This window comes from Mustelus asterias, unplaced genomic scaffold, assembly GCF_964213995.1.
Source record: "Mustelus asterias unplaced genomic scaffold, sMusAst1.hap1.1 HAP1_SCAFFOLD_94, whole genome shotgun sequence".
Classification (NCBI taxonomy): domain Eukaryota; kingdom Metazoa; phylum Chordata; class Chondrichthyes; order Carcharhiniformes; family Triakidae; genus Mustelus; species Mustelus asterias.
The window spans coordinates 295,279-316,093 of record NW_027590142.1 but is presented as its reverse complement, the minus strand read 5'-3'; the positions used below and the strand labels follow the sequence as shown (position 1 = coordinate 316,093).

The following is a 20,815-nucleotide window of genomic DNA, read 5'->3' as shown; positions in this document are numbered from 1 at the left end:
CCCTTTTATCCCCAAAGTGACCATTACCTGACATCAGAGTTGGGCTGATTGTGACATGACACTTGGTCAATTTGGTTACCAGATTAATTTAACCGGATCCCCAATTACTGACACCACCTTCTCTCATTATCTTAGACAGGAATACAATTGCACAGTTTCATACTAACCCTTTATCTGATTCTATACAATCAGGTATTCAGACAATTTCAAATTCTGAGACAAATCAGAGCTTGAAGGTCTCTCTTACCAGTACATTTATCATCAGTGCACATTCTTCACATCCACAGCAATTCAGATTATACACTTTTACAGCAAATAAAACTCAGTTTTTACTATAAGCCGACATGTGATACTAATATATAAACTTAAAAATAGCGACTGATTCTTGATTGATTTATTAATTGTAACTCAATTAAATCTCACTACTTCTCCAATCATCTATTGCTGACTGCTAGCTAATTAATACAGTAATCTTTAAATAATAAACTTGGTTACTACAAGATAGACGAGTTCAAAAAGACAGTTTGTAGAAAGACAACAGCTTTCTTCCTTACTAATCCTGACCAGACTGAACAATGAACCTTATTCTTCAGCTGGACTTTGGAAGAATATGATTTCCTGTAGTTTATCAAAATTAGAGAATAATTTCTTCCTTTAAACAATTTCTGCCGGCTCTGCGGTTTCTGGAAACATTTCAGGTGATTCAGTGTTAATATTTTAAAATAAAGATCTAGCCTTTATGATATAGTTGTCTATTGCACTGAGTCACGAACGATATCTTAATCAAGGTTCATTACTGAATAATCATATGTTTCATGACTGGCTGTTAATATAAAATCAATTTATAGCGAATAACGCCAACTGACAGAAGGTGAATAGACTGTTAGAAGCCACATGTTTTGAGTTTAAAATGGCTTCCTTGACCTTGCTACTTATAGCAATGAATATGGTATAAAAATGATTGAATTTTAAAACTAAATTTGATTACCCAGGTCCGCAGTTTCCTCCATTTTACAACAGTCACCACAAACTGGACGCAGTATTCCAAATGTGGCCGAACCAACGTTCTATACAACTGCAACATCAGACCCCAACTGTTATACTCTATGCCCCATCCTATAAAGGCAAGCATGCCATATGCCTTCTTCACCACCTTCTCCACCTGTGACGTCACCTTCAAGGATCTGTGGACTTGCACACCCAGGTCCCTCTGCGTATCTACACCCTTTATGGTTCTGCCATTTATCGTATAGCTCCCCCCTACGTTAGTCCTACCAAAATGCATCACTTCGCATTTATCCGGATTGAACTCCATCTGCCATTTCTTTGCCCAAATTTCCAGCCTATCTATATCCTTCTGTAGCCTCTGACAATAACAGCAGAATCCAACCCCTGTCATCACTTGTGAACTCGCTGGTGTCTCAGCAGTTGCGATGACTTAGTGAATCCTTTCCCACAGTCAGAGCAGGTGAACGGTCTCTCCCCAGTGTGAACTCGCTGGTGTGTCCGCAGGTTGGATGAATTACTGAATCCTTTCTCACACTGAGAGCAGGTGAATGGTCTCTCTCCAGTGTGAACTCGCTGATGTGTCTGCAGGTGGGATGACTGAGTGAATGTTTTCCCACAATTTGGGCAGGTGAATGGTCTCTCCCCAGTGTGCAATCGTCGATGTTTCTGCAGATTTGATGCATAAGGGAAACGCTTCCCACACTCAGGGCAGATGAACGGCCTCTCCCCAGTGTGAACTCGCTGATGTATCAGCAGATAGGATGAATCAGTGAATCCCTTCCCACACTCGGAGCAGCTGAACGGTCTCTCCCTGGTGTGAATTCGCTGGTGCCTCTGCAGGTTGGATGAATTACTGAATCCTTTCCCACACTCAGGGCAGATGAATGGCCTCTCCCCGGTGTGAACTCGCTCGTGTGTCTGCAGGTGGGATAACTGAGTGAATCCCTTCCCACACTCTGAACACGTGAACCATTTCTCCCCGGTGTGACCTCGCTGGTGCATCAGCAAGTTGGATGATTCACTGAATCCCTTCCCACAATCGGAGCAGGTGAATGGCTTCTCCCCGCTGTGAACTCGCTTGTGTGTCTCCAGGTGGGATGAACTTGTGAATCCTTTCCCGCACTCGGGGCAGGTGAATGGCCACTCCCCTGTGTGAACTCGTTTGTGTGTCTGCAGGGAGGATGAATGAGCAAATCCCTTCCCACACTCCAAGCAAATGAACGGCCTCTCCCCAGTGTGATTACATCGATGAGTTTCCAGTTGGTGTGAGAAATTGAATCCTTTACCACAGTCTCCACATTTCCACGGCTTCTCCATGGTGCTGGTGTCCATGTGTCTCTCCCAGTTTGACAGTCAGCTGAAGCCTCATCCACAACAAAACACCCGAACGGTCTCACCCCAATGTGACTGGTGCTGTCTTTTCAAGATGTGTTGGAGTTTTTTTCCACAGTCAGTTCACTGGAACGCTCTCACTCCGATCTATGTGCGTCCACACTTTTCCAATCACATTTATGGTTGAAATCTCTTGAAGCAGAAGAACAGACAAATATTTCTCTTTGTAGATTCCAAAGGCTGATGTTTTCCAGGTTCCGATGAATGGAGTTAATCTGTCAGATCACCATGAGTGTTTGTTTTGAGATTTCTGTCTGGAAATCCTCTTCTGATATCCTGTAACACGAATTTCCAAAATTCATCACTGTCAGTGCAACTTAGAAATTCAGAAAAGACAATTCCAGTTTTTACAGAAAATTCTTTACTTTTCCCCACTATTCTTACCCTGCTGTATCCCACTATACACCCTCCCAATTCTCCTAAAGGTGCCAATTCATGTTGGTTAACCAATCCATGCGCATCACTTCCTGTTCAAATGTGTGTAATATGCAGCACTCATTACTTGGTTGGAGATATAGTGGGTGCAGCGAGTGATCATGATCTGGAACTGGGTGCCCACGGATCTGGTGGCATTGAAAGCAATTAAAGATTTCAAAATGAAATTGGATGCGCACTTGAAGAAAATAATCTTGCAGGAGAATGAGTAGACGGAGGGGCAATGGGTCTGACTGGATTGCTCTACAGAGAGTTGACATGGACTCCTTCTCTATTGGAATAACGATGCCTGGAAATATATTAACATAGTTACAATATTCTATTACAAGACTAGAATCATAGAATCCCTACAGTGCAGAAGGAGGCCATTCAGCCCATCCAGTCTGCACCGACCACAATCCCACCCGGGCCCTATTCCCGTAACCCCATTTAATGACCCTGCTATTACCACTGACACTAAGGTCAATTTTACCACGGCCAATCATTGGACGAACCTGTGTTACAGATATTAAAAAGGCCGTGTGTTTAAAACAAAGTCAATTTATTTGACTATTATCCACAATATTAACATCTATAAATGGACTGTTGTTTATTAACAGCAATGGAAACAGACTCATTCGAACTTAATAATTAGGAACAGAAAGAGGCCACTCGGCCCCTCGAGCCTGTTCCACCATTCAATAAGATCGTGGCTGATCTGATTGTAACCTCAACCCCACATTCCTGCCCACTACCCTCACCAATAATCTTCCATCTCCTTGTTAATCAGGAGACCATCTTGCTCTTCTTCAAAATATTCCAAGATTCTGCTTCCTCTGCCTTTTGAGGAAGAGAGTTCCAAAGATCCATGATCCTCTGAGAGACAACACTTCTCCCCACCTCTGTCTGAAACACATTTTTAAACAGTGTCTCCTTGTTCAAAATTCTCCTGCAAGAAAAAAAAACATCCTTTCCACATCAACCCAGTCAATAGCCCTCAGAAACTTAAAAGGTTTCAATCAAGGCCCCTCTTACTCTTCTAAACTCCAGTGGATACAAGCCCAGATTCTCAATCTTTCCTCATAAGACAACCTGCCAATTTCTGGTATTAGTCTGGTAGACATTCTCTGAACTGCTGCCAATACATTTACATCTTTCCTTAAATAAGGAGTTCAATACTTTAACAACACTCCAGATGTGGTCTCACCAGTGTCCTGTCTGACTGAAACATAAACTCACTCCTTTTGTAACCAATTTCCTCACAATAAACAATGACATTCTACTAACTTTCCTCATTACTTCCTGTACCTGCATTCCAGCCTTTTGTGATTCATGCACCCAGATCCCTCCGAATCTCAGAGCTCTGCAACCTCTCACGATTTAATGTGTTTTTTAAATTTGGCAGGAATTCCTGCCAAAATTGATAATTCCACATTTGCCCATGTTATACTCCATTTGCCAAATCTTTGCCCACTAGCTGAACTTATCTACATCCCTTTGTAGCCTCCTTACATCCTCTTCACAACTTACTTTTCTACCTTTGTGTCCTCAGCAAATTTAGCGACCATGCTTGCATCCAAGTCATTTATATAAATTGTTAAAAGTAGAGGTCCCAGTTCTGATCGCTTTGGCACATCACTCGTCACATCCTGTCAACCAGATAAAGATCCATGTGTGCCAACTCTGTTTCCCGTTAGCTCGCCAATCTTCTTTCCATGCCATATTACCCCCACACAGAGATTCTATTTTCCACATTAAGCTTTGATGTGGCAGATTATGAAATGCATTTTGGAAATCTAAGTACAGTACATTCACCTTTGCTGCCCCATTATCCAATAATATAAAGTCACCATCTCCCAGATGTCCCCTTGAGAGGGAGAGCTGACTGGTGGTCACTTAACCTGAGGATCATAAATTAATAAGATATAGGAGCAGAATTAGACCATTCGGCCAATCGAGTCTGTTCCACCATTCGATCATGGCTGATAACCTCCTCATCCCCATTTTCCTGCCTTCTCCCCATAACCCTTCAACCCATTACCAATTAAAAATCTGTCTAACTCCTCAAATTTACTCACTGTCCCAGCATCCACCACCCTTTGGGACAGCGAATTCCACAGATTCATAACCCTTTGGGAGAAGCAGTTTCTCCTCAACTCTGTTTTAACTTTGCTGCCCCTTATCCTAAGGCTATGACCTCTCATCCTAGAATGCCCCAGAAGAGGAAGCATCCGTTCCACGTCTGCTTTATCCACACCTTTCATCATCTTGGATCACCACACCTCAGGTGAGGGGCAAGATTGAGGAGACGGCACCTTCATGAATAATCTTGGTTGGCACGAGAATTGAAACTGTGCTGTTGGTGTTGCTGTGCATCACAAACCAGCCACCCGGCCAACTGAGCGAACCGACCCCCTTTATCCAAAGTATATGTGACTCCTTCAAAGAACTCCAATAAATAGGTTGAATATGATTTCCCTTTCTCAAACCGTGCTGACTCTCTCTGGTTGTCTGAATTTTTCTCATGCTCATGATATCTTTAATAAAGCTTTAATATTTTCCCTACATCAGGTTTTAGATTAAGTGGTCTTTAGTGTCCGTTTTGCCTCCCTCCTTTTTTTGAATATAGGAGTTACATTTGCTACTTTGCAATCTACTGGAATCTTCCTCAAATCTCGCGACTGTTTGATAATTAAAACGGTGCTATTTCCTTCCATGTTCAAAATTCTCTGCTGTTCAGGTTACAATACATTGTGCAATTCCATCCAATCCTGATCTGATGTTTTGTGCAAGTTTCCTGACCCCAAATCCTCCCCTTCTAAGACCAATTATATCAACACCTATAACAGAGCTGGAGTCACTTTTCAATTCAGCAGAAACAGACCCAAAGGTACATGATTCAGTCTGAACACGAAAACAGCAAAATCCAATCACAATAGTTACTTGTGAACTCGCTGGTGTCTCAGCAGATTGGATGACTGACTGAATCCCTTTCCACACTTGGAACAAGTGAACGGCTTCTCCCCGGTGTGAATTCGCTGGTGTGTCAGCAAAGTGGATGAGTGAGCAAATCCATTCCCACGCTGGGAGCAGGTGAAGGGTCTCTCCCCAGTGTGAGTGCGCTGGTGTACAGTGAGTTGAGATGATTGCTTGAACCCAGTCCCACAGTGAGAGCACCTGAATGGTTTCTCATCAGTGTGAACACGTTGATGGTAGTGCAGATTTACAGAATTTTTAAAGCATTTCCCACAGTCTGGACATTTAAAAGGTCTCTCATCAGTGTGAATCCGCTGGTGTGTGAAGAGGGTGGCTGACTGAGCAAATCTCTTCCCACACTGGGAGCAAGTGAATGGCCTCTCCCCAGTGTGAATTCGCTGGTGTAATGCGAGGTTGGAAGACTGAGTGAATCCCTTCCCACACTGGGAGCAGGTGAACGGCCTTTCCCCAGTGTGGATTCGCCGATGTTTCAGCAGATGGGATGAGGCAGTGAATCCTTTCCCACACTGGGAGCAGTTGAATGGTCTCTCGTCAGTGTGAGTTCTCTGGTGTATATGTAAGCTGTTTGACTGAGTGAATCCCCTCCCACACTGGGAGCAGGTGAATGGTCTCTCCCCACTGTGACTGCGCCGATGAATCTCCAGCTGGGAATCCCTTCCCACAGTCCCCACATTTCCACAGCTTCTCCCTGTTGCGACTGCAATTATGTTCCGAAAGGCTGGATGATTGGTTAAAGTCTTGTCCACACACAGAACACGTGTACAGTTTCTCTTCACTGTGAATGGTGCTATTTCCTTCCATGTTCAAAACACAATGATATTCAGGTTACAATAAATTGGCTAACTCCATCAGGTTTTGATATAATATTTGGTTTCAGTTTCCCAACTGCAAATCCTCTTCTTCTAAAACCCTGTGAAATTGATTTAAAACAGAAAAAAGGAAGTGAGAGAGAACCCACAAAAACACAAAGGCAGTTTGTGAAATTGAGCTGAATGAATCTGGTCATTTGTGGGGCTGGCACTCGGAAAAAGTGATCATGAAAACTGCTGGATTGTCATAAAAACCCAGCGGGTTCACTGATATCCTTCAGGGCAGGAAATCTGCCACACGGTCTGGAGACAAGACTCTGGACACTGAGAGAAGACAGAGAGAAGTAGGAGAAGTCGGGGTGAAGGAGAGGGATTTTGTACATTGACAACTCAATTAGAACTTTGACAGAAAGTTTCCCAAACCTTCAACCTCCACCCACCTAGAAGGACCAGGGTAGCAAATAGATGGGAACACCATCACCTTCAAGTTCCTCTCCAACTCACACACCATCCTGGCTTATCTGACATCCAGTACTAAAAGAACAGAAATTTCTTTCATATAAACACTGGGAAGACTGAACCCATTGTCTTCAGTGTCAAAGTGAGGGAGCTAAAGGATGTCAATGTCTTTGAGCGAGAAAGAAAAAGATACCTGGGCCGAGTCTTGCTCCAAATTCCGATGTTCGTCTGTAACGTTTTCAGAGTCTGCACCCTCCCTGGATTCACTTCCTTTCCCTTCAGTTGCTGCAAGTCCCCAATTTCCCCCAGAATGAGAAAAGAAATGGAAAGGGAGAAACATTGATTTCCTCCCAGATGTTGTCCAGAGGCGGAAGTTTCACTCTGAACATCGTTGGCCAACTTCCGCATTGAGACGTCACAATGGAACCGAGCCTGAATTAGCCAATAAGAATAAGTCTGTACCGATGTGACGTCCTGGAGTTCCAGTGCGCAGGCCCGGGCGCGCAGACATGGGAGCCCCGCCCCCTCCCATTGATTCCCCCGCCCCCTGCCATCTCCTCGAGCCAAGGTTTCCAGGCAACCGGCTGGCGGTTCCGGCCAGAGCGCGAAGCCGCGCGGTGATCTCCCCCTCCCCCCTCTCTCGACGGCAGCGGCTGCTCCAAAAAGAGATCGAGTGCGACCGCTGGCGGCAGCCGCAGTGCGCCTGCTCCGGACAGCTCGGCTCAGCAGCGCTCTCTGCGCCTGCTCCGGACAACTCGGCTCAGCAGCGCTCTCTGCGCCTGCTCCGGACAGCTCGGCTCAGCAGCGTTCTCTGCGCCTGCTCCGAACAGCTCGGCTCAGCAGCGCTCTCTGCGCCTGCGTGCTGGGCTGCCAGCTGAGGGAGTGGGGGAGGGGACTTTGCAAAATCTCTTCCCATCATTTTCTTCCAAGTCCCGCAGTTTGATTTGAAACAGAACAGCTTCTGTTTGTAGCTTCACCACAGACTCAAACTTCACACACAGACTCAAACTTCACACACAGACTCAAACTTCACACACAGACTCAAACTTCACACACAGACTCAAAAATCACACACAGACTCAAACTTCACACACAGACTCAAACTTCACACACAGACTCAAACTTCACCACAGACTCCAAGTTCACCACAGACTCCAAGTTCACCACAGACTCAAACTTCACCACAGACTCAAACTTCACCACAGACTCAAACTTCACCACAGACTCCAACTTCACACACAGACTCAAACTTCACACACAGACTCAAACTTCACCACAGACTCAAACTTCACACACAGACTCAAACTTCACCACAGACTCAAACTTCACACACAGACTCAAACTTCATCCTCTGGACAACATCTGTGAGGAAAACACTTTCTTTCTCCCCCTGGGAAATACTGAGACAGAGAAATTCTCTGGAACTGGAATTAGAGCCAAAGATACTGAGGGGGAAATGTTTGTGATTTTGTGGAACCTGTTTTTATTGTCTGAGCTTTTTAAAGTGTAATTTATCCTGTCTATTCAAATACTGTTTCTTAATGCATGATTCAGTGATGTTAATTTTAGATTAATTTTTAAAGTAAAATTTTTAAAAAATGAAACATTGTCTTTGTTTATTCGATTGGGATTTGTGGGAATTTGTTCATTATAAGGTGACCATGAGGATCGTAACAACATTGATATGTCTGGTGTTGTTATATGGTGTGGAGATGCTGGCGTTGGACTGGGGTAAACACAGTAAGAAGTTTAACAACACCTGGTTAAAGTCCAACAGGTTTATTTGGTAGCAAAAGCCACACAAGCTTTCGGAGCTCGAAGCCCCTTCTTCAGGTGAGTGGGAATTCTGTTCACAAACAGAGCATATAAAGACACAAACTCAATTTACATGAATAATGGTTGGAATGCGAATACTTACAACTAATCAAGTCTTTAAGAAACAAAACAATGTGAGTGGAGAGAGCATCAAGACAGGCTAAAAAGATGTGTATTGTCTCCAGACAAGACAGCCAGTGAAACTCTGCAGGTCCACGCAACTGTGGGAGTTACAAATAGTGTGACATGAACCCAATATCCCGGTTGAGGCCGTCCTCGTGTGTGCAGAACTTGGCTATCAGTTTCTGCTCAGCGACTCTGCGCCGTCGTGTGTCGCGAAGGCCGCCTTGGAGAACGCTTACCCGAATATCAGAGGCCGAATGCCCGTGACCGCTGAAGTGCTCCCCAACAGGAAGAGAACAGTCTCGACAATCACCAGTCTCACAACACCTGGTTAAAGTCCAATGGGTTTATTTGGAATTACGAGCTTTCAGAGCGCTGCTCCTTCTCACCTGATGAAGGGGCAGTGCTCTGAAAGCTTGTGATTCCAAATAAACCTGTTGGACTTTAACCTGGTGTTGTCAGACTTCTTACTACATGGTGCACAATGGGTATGTTATTTATGGATTTGTATTACAGTTGATTTTGTTTAATTCCAGAATAGTATTGTAACTACACTGTATATTTTCCAGTCAAAGAGTCATCAGAGCACAAGATAAATCAATTCAGCAACTTGAGTCCGTGCCAAGTCTCTGTCGGGGAATCCACTCAGTGCCATTTTTCCTCGATATCCCTGTTCCCCAGTACGTTTCATTCCTTCAAGTGCCCGACCAATTTTATTTTGAAATCACTGGTCGTCTCCACTTCCACCACTCTCATCGTCAGTGAGTTCCAGAACATGATTGCTTGCTCCCTAAGTCACGTTCTTCCGCACCCATCTGTATCTCTAATCATGTAATAGAGTTCTGAATATTGCATACATTTTTAGTCCACTAAATATGCAAATTTTTTATATGCTTAGACACAAGCCTGTGTGAAGATTTCGGGAATATGTGTCCTGTACATGAAACAGTCAGCACGGATCTGTCGATTAGGATGAATCAGCACCCTCAGGACAATGTCTATTTCAGGTCCAGCAAAGTGAGAATGGAGGGAGAGTGTTTGGAATGGAGATTTACACATTTTCAAGAATGAGAGGAAAGAATGTTCCACATAAACTAGAATTGTCTGTTCTGAGTTTTTATCCTGTACTGACAGCACTGATTTTTGTGAATTTCTTTCACAGGCTATTAGAAGGGGAGAATTTACAGACACAAATCTCAACAAACATGACGTTAGGATCTGACAGAGTCACCCAATTATTCAGGATCTGAATACCATCGGCATTTGAAACTAGAATGGGAAATGTTTGTCTGTCCCTTCAAACTGTTTAAACATCAGTGTGACTGGAAAATCACTGAGACACATCCACTCGAGTGAGAGTATTCCAGTGAACTGACTGTGGAAAGAGCTTTAACCAGTTACACAGCCTGGAAAAGATCGAAGGATTCACAGTGAGGAGAGACCATGTCTGTGTTATCTGTGGCGTCAAACCTTCATCTGAACCTGGAGATGTACAAAGACACTCAGACCATGGAAATGTAGGGACTGTGGGAAGGGATTCAATTGTCCCTCGAAGCTGGAAACCCTTCGATGCAGCCTCACTGTGGAGACACCGTTCACCCGCTCTGAGTTTGGAAGGGGATTTCGTGATTCATCCACCCTGAGGAATCACCAGCGACTTCACATCAGGGAGAGGCCATTCACCTGCTCTGAGTGTGGGAAGAAATTCAGCGATTTGTCTGCCCTGCTGACACACCAGCGGGTTCACAATGGGGAGAGACCATTCACCTGTTGTGTGTGTGGAAAGGGATTCACTCAGTCATCTACCCTGCAGAACCACCAGCGATTTCACACGGGTGAGGGACTGTTCCCCTGCTCAGAGCGTGGGAAGGGCTTCATTCACTCATCCCTCCCGCTGACAAACCAACGCATTCACACTGGGCCGAGGCCATTCATCTGCTCCGAGTGTGGGAAGGGATTCACTCAATTATCTAGTCTGCTGAGACACAAAGGATTACACACTGGGGAAAGGCCATTCATCTGATGTGTGTGTGGGAAGTGACTCAGTCAATCATCCAGTCTGCTGGAATACTGAGGCACCTCCCCCAATAAGAAACCTGTTCAATGCTCTGACTGTGGGAGCTGCTTTAAAACCTGAGCCGACCTCAGGGTCGACCAGCGCATTCACACTGAGGAGACCCCGTTCAGGCACTCTCACTGTGCAAAGAGGTTTAGAACATCATCTGACCTCCTGAAACATCAGGGAATTCACACTGGGGAGAGACCCTGATAATTCCCACTCACTTTCAGCGATTAATCATAAAACCTACCAGATTGGAAGCTTCTGCCTGAAATTTTATTTTCCCTCAGTTTCCAAACTGAGACCATTCACCTGCTCAGTGTGTGGGAAAGGATTCACTTGTTCATCCAAGCTGCTGAAACACCAGGGCAGTCACACCCATTAGTGATCTTTTAGATGGTCTGACTGTGGCTGTTAATTATATCAATAGAGGTTAAGTTTATTCAGATGGAGGGCACTGATTAGATAGTTATAATGAGCAGGTAAAAAGTGGGACTCACTAATATAACTTGGAGTCAGAGTTGAACCTGTAATGTTTGATTCTGTGAACAAATCTATACCAAATAAAGATTGACTCCACCCCAAGGCTGTCAGGATTATAACATGGTAACAGAAAATGCTTGTCTAATGGTGAAGGTTGGAAACTAAAAGAAAGTATATTTCAGACAGAAGCTTCCAATCCCAGCAGCTTTTGTGAGAAATGACTGAAAGGCAGTGGGAATTGTCAGGGTCTGATTACCTGCTGATGCTCTCGGAGTCTGAACCATACAACCAGTGGAAGAATGAAGTGGCGATGTGGACACGGGTTACATCCCGATCAAGGAGGAAACAAGGTCTGGCCTTGGCATTGTCACTTCCTAACACAAGGAAAATCAGCAACAAAGCATTTTCTGATCAGCCAAACTGCAAGTTGATAACTGCACTGGCACGGATGATTCATGTAAAGAATTCACTTCAGGTGGTTGGAGGGTAGAATCCCTGTCAATTGGTCTATGGGAGAAATCCCTACCTAATTCCCCTCTGTGCCGGGCGATCGCCCTCCTGCTTTAAAGGGATACAATTAGTTCCATTTTTAGTCATCAATTATCTGATTGTTCCATGAAAAGAATTGCTGAAAGCAACAAATTATTGGAGAGACCAGAAGAGGGTTTCTTCATGTGTAACGTTTGGACTGAAGGAGAAAAAACATCTTTTTCTTCGATTTGTTTTGAAACACTGTTTGTGTGAATTTTTGCGATCCCGGTCAGGACTGTTAACGTTTGCAGAGAAATTCAAACACCCAGTGATTAACTGAAAGAATTACATCACAAGATTCCACATTTTTAAACAAAAACAAACTTTACTGTATGTTTAAATAAAATTTAAAAAGACACACTACAAATTGAATACTAGTCAATAAAGATTTATGATATAAACCTAGTTATATTTTTTTACCTCCCCCCAAGAGTTTCTTTATACTTAATGATATCTTGAAGGTTCATTCACTTCTGTTCCTAGGACCATCCCAAAGGTATGTCAAAGCTCTCCACAATTCACTTTAATTCTCCCCAGTACTCCAGATATTCTCCAAGCTCCAAGAGTTTATGGGAGTCCATCCATTATCTTTTCACTAAACAAGCCTCCAATTTTCCTTTAAGCTCTCAAACTGTGGACTCCTCAGTCCAAACATGGGCTTCACTGCATTCTTGCTGACGGATTTAAATGTTGGAAACACCCCTGGTTTCTAATGGTCCTCTCGGCTTCTGGTCCCACAGCTGGTTCACAGCTCCTGGTCCCACAACTGGTGGCTTCCAAGCTAACTGCAGACTGTCCGCTGGAACCAGGTCATTGATTGGAAAGGACTCAAAAGGTTCCGGGGAAAAGGCAGGAGAATGGGATTGAGATTTATCAGCCATGATCAAATGGCACAGCAGATTTGATGGGCCAAATAGCCTAATTCTGCTCCTATATCTTATGGTCTAATTCTAACCAAGGCTCCACCCTGAATCACATATCCCCATGGTAACAGAGACCAGGTGGAATATCTGACAGATATCTAGCTTCAAAACGAAACCTTTTTTCCCTGAGGTCTGCATGAAGAATTCACCTAACAAAAACAGTACAATAATTGTCAGACCCAATGTCTCCAGCTAAAAGACCCAGCTGACCTTTTACAGTTCTTACCTCTCGAGTTTTGACTTCTTAAACCAACATGGGCCATGCTTTGTGACTGCAAATTCCCTGAGGGTATTTTTGTCAGATTCTCCATCCAGGTTTTCCATTTTTTAAAAGCAATTCTTGCAACTAATTCTTATTTCTAAAACATAGGAATTATGAAATTAGATTTTTGGAACAAAAACAGGAAGAAATGAAAATGTATCACCTTCATAATATCCCATTTCGAATATTACAATATACAACATGCTGTATATCTTAACAACAGCCATGATCTTATTGAATGGTGGAGCAGGCTCGAAGGGCCAAATGGCCTCCTCCTGTTCCTAAATCCACTGTTTTCCTGTGTTGATCTATCTTATAACCTGCAACAGACACAATAATCCCTCCATTGTCCACTTCACATTCACAAGTCCAGCTTGGTAACAGCACACTGCTGGGTTCCATGTCCAGGAATTCAGTCCACTGAAGATGGAAATTACTGCTTGCAGTCTTTTCTGAAACTTTTCTTTTTACAATAATTATAGTCCAAAGTTCCTCCTGCAAAAGGAGAGTCTTCATTGCTGTTCAGTTGCGAATTTTCAAGTTCTATTTTGAAAACAGTCTGTTCAGAGTTCACATTTTGAAATTTATTTTCTTCCATGTTTGCAGTTTCTCCATTGTTTAAATCCAGAGAGAATATTCCAGTCAATTCCACCTTGAAACCGACTTCTTCTTGCTCAGTTATAGCTGATTCCTTTATTGTCCAGGACAATATATTCACAATATCTTTAAAACAGAAATTAAACATTCCCATTTGATTTCAGACAGGAACATATTATGTTAGTTTGTTCTTTATTGTCGATGTCAGGCTGGGGTTGTTCTCCTTGGAGCAAAGGAGGTTGAGGGGAGATTTGATAGGGGTGGACAAGATTCTGACAGGTTTAGATAAGGTGGACAAAGAAAAGCTGTTCCCATTAGCTGAAGGGACAAGGACGAGGGGGACACAGATTTCTTGTTTTGGGTCAGAGATGCAAGGGCGGGGGGGGGGGGGGGGGAGATGTGAGGAAGAATATTCTGATGCAGCGAATGGTAATGACCTGAAACTCGCTGCCTACGAGGGTGGAGGAAGTGGAGACAATAAACAATTACAAAGGAAATTGGATGAGCATTTGGGATGTTCCAAACAGAATGACGAACAAAGAAAATTTTGTTTTCTCAAAGAAAACAAAAAAAAAAAAACAAAGAAAATCCATCAAGACTTAATTTGACTGAGTGTGGCAGAAAGGGACCTACACAGGGTTGGAGTCAGTGGGATTTGGCGGGGGGAACTCTCCACCGGTTGGGGATATACCAGGTACAGACGAGGATGGCTGTGGTTGTTGGAGGTCAGTCATCACTGCAAGGGTCACTGCAGGGTTCATCTAAAACTCTGCTGGCCATGTTTAAACTCACATTAAGTGTTATTCCACTATCACCCTTGTGCACGATGATCCACCCAGTAAAGCAACAACTTAATATTAAAATTCTCATCCTTGGTTTCAAATCACTCCATGACCTTGCCTGTCCCAATATCTATAATCTCCGATAAGCCCCACAACCCTCAATATATTACACTGCTCTAATTCTGGTCTTTAGTTTGTCCCTGCCCTTGCTTCACCATTGCAAGCTCTACCTTTAGTTGCTTAGGCTCCAACCTCTGGAATACCATCCCTACACTCTCCAACTCTCCACCTCGCTTTTCTCCTTTAACACACCACTTAAAATCGACCACTTTGACCAAACTTTTGGTCATCTAACCTAATATCTTCTTTGTGGCTCAATATCATACTTTATTTTACAATGCTCCCTGGATGTTTTATTATTTCAAGGCGCTATATAAATATATTTTGTTGTTCCTCATGTCTCCTGGGCCTAATCATTTTCAGCGGCTTCATTAATTACCGTCTCCCCACCGTAGGGTCGGAAACGGGGATGTTCACTGATGATTGCAGTGTATATTACCATTCACAACTCTGAATACTGAAGCTGCCCGCATGCAGCGCAGGACCAGGACAACATTCAGGTTGGAGCTGATTGTCAATTCATACTGACACCACATAATTATCAGGAAATATCTATTTCCAGCAAGAAAATCTAACCATCTTCCCTTGATATTCAATGGCATTACCATCAGTGAATGTCCCACCAGCAATAACTTTGGGGTTACCATTGACCAGTCATTTAAATACTGTGGTTACAGGAGCAGATCAGAGGTTGGGAGTTTTGTGGCAGGTTACTCACTTAATGACTCCCCAAAGGCTTGCCATGATTCACAAGGTATAAATCAGGAGTAAGGTGGAATATTCCCTACCTGGATGAGTGTATCTGCAACAATTTTGTAGATCCTATCCAGGACAAAGTAGCTCGCCTGATCAGCATCTCAAATACCACCTTAAACATCCACCATTAGCCCATAATGGTGGCAGTGTATCCCACAGATTAGATGCACTGCAAGAAATCACCAAGGCTGTTTTCACAGCATGTTCCAAACCCTAACTTCTACCACTTGAAAAACAAGTGCAGCCAGCGTATGGGAATGCCACCATCTGCAAATTGTACTCCACATCACATACCATTCTGACTTGAAAATCAATCACCATTCCTTCTCTGTCACTGCATCAAATTCCTGGAACTCCCTAACAGCGTTGTGGGTATACCTACACCAGATGGATTGCAGCGATTCAAGAAAGTGGCTCACTTTCTTCACAAGGGCAATTAATGATGCGCAATGAATGTTGGCCTTGCCAGCCACATTCACATCCCCTGAAAGAATAAAACAAAATCCTCATCCCTGGTATCATTCTCAGCCATGAGGACTGCAGTTATCAATGAACAGCTCCGCTTTCGACTTTATGATGGGGGGGAGGGTCATTGGTGGAGCAACTGAGGGTGGATGGGCCTCGGACACTACCCTGGGGCTGAGATGATTGGCCTCCAACAACGGCGATCATCCTCCTCTGTGCGGGATGTGGCTCTCGCCGGTGGAGAGTTTCCCCCTGATTCCCATTGACTTCAATGTTAATCGGGTTGCTTGATGCCACGCACAGTCAAACGCTGCCTTGATGTCAATGGCAATCACTCCAACATCACCCAGTTCAACTCTTTTGTCCATGTTTGGACAAAGGCTGTAAATGAGGCAGGAGGTGAGTGGTCCTCGGTGGAACCCAAAATGAGCATCAGTGAGCAGGTTATTGCTGTATAAATGCTGCTTGATCGCACCGTTGGCAACAACATCTTCCATCATTTTGCTGATGATCGAGACGAGAGACATTGGAGGGCAGTTGGCCAGTTTGGATTTTTCCTTATCCATCGCCTTCAGCTGTTTATTGATATCCCTTGAAGTGAATCGAATTGTCTGAAGATGGGCATCTGTGATACGAGGGACCTCAGGATGGATAATCCATATGGAGAGATTAGAGAAGCTGGAATTGCACTCTATAGAGCAGGAAAGGTTAAGGAAAGATTTAATCGTGATATTCAAACTTTTGAGAGGTTTTGATAAAATGCATGTCTGTTTCCATTGGTTTAGAACCAAAAGACATCGGGTGGAATTTCATGAAAAAAATTCGAAGTGCTGAATGAGTGAGAAAAGTTTCAAACTCATTTCTTGGGCAAATTTTAAAAATCAATCTTGTGGCACTTAGTCAAAAACAGTCACAATATAATCCTCACTGCAGGAGGAAGGGGAGGAACCTAAACTTGCTGGGGAAGCCAGCTGCTGATCTGGAGGGGTGTCATTGTGCAGGCGCTCCATTCTCCCAGTTTCCATCTTCAGTGGACATCCCCCCCTCCCCACAGAAATCGCCCCGCCAATCTCCTCATCTGTAGCGTTTCCCCCAAATCACCAACCCCTCCCCCCAATCAGCATCCCTGCAGAGTTCCCCCTCTCGCCCCCCCCTGCAGAGTTTCTCCGACAACCAGCTCCCTCCCCCTTCAGGACTCCTGCAGAGCTCCCCCCACTAACCCTCTCCTCAATCACCACCCCTGCAGAGTTCCCCCTCTCGCCCCCTCCCCGATCACCACCCCTGCAGAGTTTCCCCGATCACCAGCTCTCTCCCCCATCAGGACTCCTGCAGAGCTCCACCCCCTAACCCTCTCCTCAATCACCACCCCTGCAGAGTTTCCCCGATCACCAGCTCTCTCCCCCATCAGGACTCCTGCAGAGCTCCACCCAACCCCCTCCTCAATCACCACCCCTGCAGAATTTCCCAATCACCACTCCCTCCCCCGAGTCAGCTTCACTGTCCCATGGAGTGACCCAGGGGTCCATTGGCGCCTCGAGGGAGGAGGGGGGCCTGGGGACAGTGCTGGGTCCTTCCACCCGGGGGATTCTGGCCGATGGGATGCAGGGCTTTCCGACTCCCCCTTTCCTGACACCGGTGCATCTCAAGAGCAGCAGGGTGAACAGCAAGGCAAGGATACATCCAGATCACCAGGAAGACGGCTGTACCCCTCTCGGTCCCAGCTCTCCAGCAGACGCCTGCCAGGGGCATCACAGGAAAATGGGTGCGGAGTGCAGCTGGCTGCCTCCAGTTCTGATGTGCATCCTGGGGGGACGTGTTGATGTGGCGCTGGACCACGGGAGATGGAGATGTTGTGGGGTCGCCAGGAGGGCACGGGTGAAAGTCTATATGAGAAAGGTTTAGGGAATTGGGCTCTGTTGATGATCACATCCACCTGTTTTATCGCACTGTTAACTATCGGCCCTTCGTGTTATTGCATTGTTAGTTTCACCAATAAATGTCCAAAGATGTGCAGGTAAGGTTGATTGGCCATACTAAACTGATCCTAGTGTCAGGGGGATTAGCAGGGTAAATGTGTGAGGTTGCGGGAGTAGGGCCTGGGTGGGATTGTGGTCAGTACAGACTCGATGGGCTGAATGGCCTCCTTCTGTACTGTAGGGATTCTATTCTATTCTCTATAAAATTACAGCACAGAAACAAGCCCTTTGGCCCTCCAAGCCTGTAGCAACCATGCTGCCCGTCTGAACTAAAACCCCCTACCTTTCCGGGGACCATATCCCTCTATTCCTATGCTATTCATATATTTGTCAAGACACATCTTAACGTCACTATCATATCTGCTTCCACTACCTTCCCCGGCAACGAGTTCCAGGCACCCACCAACCTCTGTGTAAAGAACCTGCCTCGTACATCTCCTTTAAACCTTGCCCTTCACACCTGAAACCTATGCCCCTAGTAATTGACTCTTCCACCCTGGGAAAAAGCTTCTGACTATCCACTCTGTCCATGCCCCTCATAATCTTGTAGACTTCTATCAGGTTGCCCTCCTCAACCTCCGTTGTTCCAGTGAGAACAAACCAAGTTTCTCCAACCTCTCCTCATAGCTAATGCCCTCCACACCAGGCAACATCCTGATAAATATTTTCCGTACCCTCTCCAAAGCCTCCACATCCTTCTGGTAGTGTGGTGACCAGAATTGAACACTAGATTCCAAGTGCCGTCTAACTAAGGTTCTATAAAGCTGCAACATGACTTACCAATTTTTAAACTCAATGCCCCGGCCGATGAAGGCAAGCATGCCATATGCCTTCTTGATTAACTTCTCCACCTGCATTGCCACTTTCAATGACCTGTGTACCTGTACACCCAGATCCCTCTGCCTATGAATACTCTGAAGGGTTCTGCCGATAACTGTATATTTCCCATCTGTATTAGACCTTCCAAAATGCATTAACTCACATTTGTCTGAATTAAACTCCATCTGCCATCTCTACGCCCAAGTCTCCAACTGATCTATATCCTGCTGTATCCTCCGCCGGTCCCCATCGCTATCCGCAATTCCACCAACCTTTGTGTCATCCGCAAACTGACCAATCAAACCAGTTACATTTTCCTCCAAATCATTTATATATATATTACAAACAGCAAAAGTCCCAGCACTGATCCCTGAGGAATGTCACTTGTCACAGCCCTCCATTCAGAAATGTACCTTTGCAATGCCAACCTCTGTTTTCCTCTAAATATCTCGAAACCTCCTAACACCCTGTCACTCTGTGATCCTTGTGACATTTGAAACCAGGTATTTGCAAAAAGACTCAAAGAGCATCAGCCCACTGGAGGCTGAGACCAGCCAGTCCAGCACAAAGAAACCCTCTGACCCTTCCCATTGACCAACTGTGAGAATGAACAAAATGCAATCCTGGATGCAACTGAGAGCAGAAACAATAACAGCAGAATCCAACCCCTGGAATCACTCGTGAACTCGCTGGTGTCTCAGCAGCCGGGATGAAACTCTGAATCCCTTCCCACACTGAGAGCAGGTAAACGGCCTCTCCCCAGTGTGAACTCGCTGGTGTGCCCGCAGGCTGGATGACTGAGTGAATCCCTCCCCACACTGAGAGCAGGTGAATGGTCTCTCCCCAGTGTGAACTCGCTGGTGTGCCTGCAGGTGGAATAACCGAGTGAATCCCTTCCCACACTGAGAGCAGGTGAACGGTCTCTCCCCAGTGTGAACTTGCTGGTGTCTCTGCAGGTGGGATAACTGAGTGAATCCCTTCCCACACTGAGAGCAGGTGAACGGTCTCTCCCCAGTGTGAACTCGCTGGTGTGCCTGCAAGTTGGATAACCAAGTGAATCCCTTCCCACACTGAGAGCAGGTGAATGGTTTCTCCCCAGTGTGAACTCGCTGGTGTGTCTGCAGGTTGGATAACCGAGTGAATCCCTTCCCACACTGAGAGCAGGTGAATGGTCTCTCCCCAGTGTGAACTTGCTGGTGTGTCCGCAGGGTGGATAAACAAGTGAATCCCTTCCCACATTGAGAGCAGGTGAACGGCCTCTCCCCAGTGTGAACTCGCTGGTGTGTCCGCAGGTTGGATGAACAAGTGAATCCCTTCCCACACTGAGAGCAGGTGAATGGCCTCTCCCCAGTGTGAACTCGCTGGTGTGTCCGCAGGGTGGATAAACAAGTGAATCCCTTCCCACACTGAGAGCAGTTGAATGGCCTCTCTCCAGTGTAAACTCGCTGGTGTGTCCGCAGGTTGGATGAACAAGTGAATCCCTCCCCACACTGAGAGCAGGTGAATGGCCTCTCCCCAGTGTGAACTCGCTCGTGTGTCCGCAGGGTAGATAACTGAATGAATCCCTTCTCACACTGAGAGCAGGTGAATGGTCTCTCCCCAGTGTGGCTGCGCCGATGAGCTTCCAGCAGAGATGGGGCTCTGTATCTCTTCCCACAGTCCCCACATTTCCATGGTTTCTCCATGGTGCAGGTGTCCTTACCTCTCTCTTGGGTGAACAATTAGTTGAAACTTCGTCCACACACAGAACAAGATTACAGTCTCTACCCGCTGTGAATGGTGTGATATTTATTCAGACTGTGTAACTGGTTAAAGCTCTTTAGTCAGTGCATTGGAACACACTCACTCAAGTGTGGCAGTGTGTTGATGCTTTTTCACTCACACTGACATTTCAAATCTTTTCAAATCGACAGGCTGCACAATCATTTCTCCTTCTGGATTCAAAGTCCGATGATATTGAGGTCCCAAGGAATATGACTCTGTCAGATCGAGACGTGACGTCTGAGATTTCGGCCTGTGATTCCT

The 20,815-nt window shown here is 45.2% G+C and overlaps 1 protein-coding gene across 1 annotated transcript; it reads right to left on the bottom strand.

The window, feature by feature from the left end:
• Nucleotides 1–22: 22 nt before the first annotated feature.
• Nucleotides 23–20,475, bottom strand: LOC144484172 (uncharacterized). The gene is made up of 3 exons (XM_078202714.1): nucleotides 19,469–20,475; nucleotides 5,766–6,429; nucleotides 23–2,358 (listed from the first exon to the last, which is right to left on the bottom strand). The coding sequence occupies exons 1-3, from the start codon at nucleotides 20,473–20,475 to the stop codon at nucleotides 1,399–1,401; spliced, it is 2,631 nt and encodes an 876-aa protein (XP_078058840.1). The 3' UTR covers nucleotides 23–1,398.
• Nucleotides 20,476–20,815: the final 340 nt, after the last annotated feature.

Excerpts from the sequence above, each read along its gene's own strand:
- LOC144484172 (XM_078202714.1), bottom strand. The coding sequence starts at position 20,475 with ATGGAGAAACCATGGAAATGTGGGGACTGTGGGAAGAGATACAGAGCC. Across the intron at positions 6,430-19,468 it reads AGACACCAGCGAGTTCACGA|TGGGGAGAGACCATTCACCT; the intron begins GTGATTCCAGGG and ends GCGCAGTCACAG. Across the intron at positions 2,359-5,765 it reads ATCTGCTGAGACACCAGCGA|TCAAACTGGGAGAGACACAT; the intron begins GTTCACAAGTAA and ends TTCAGCTGACTG.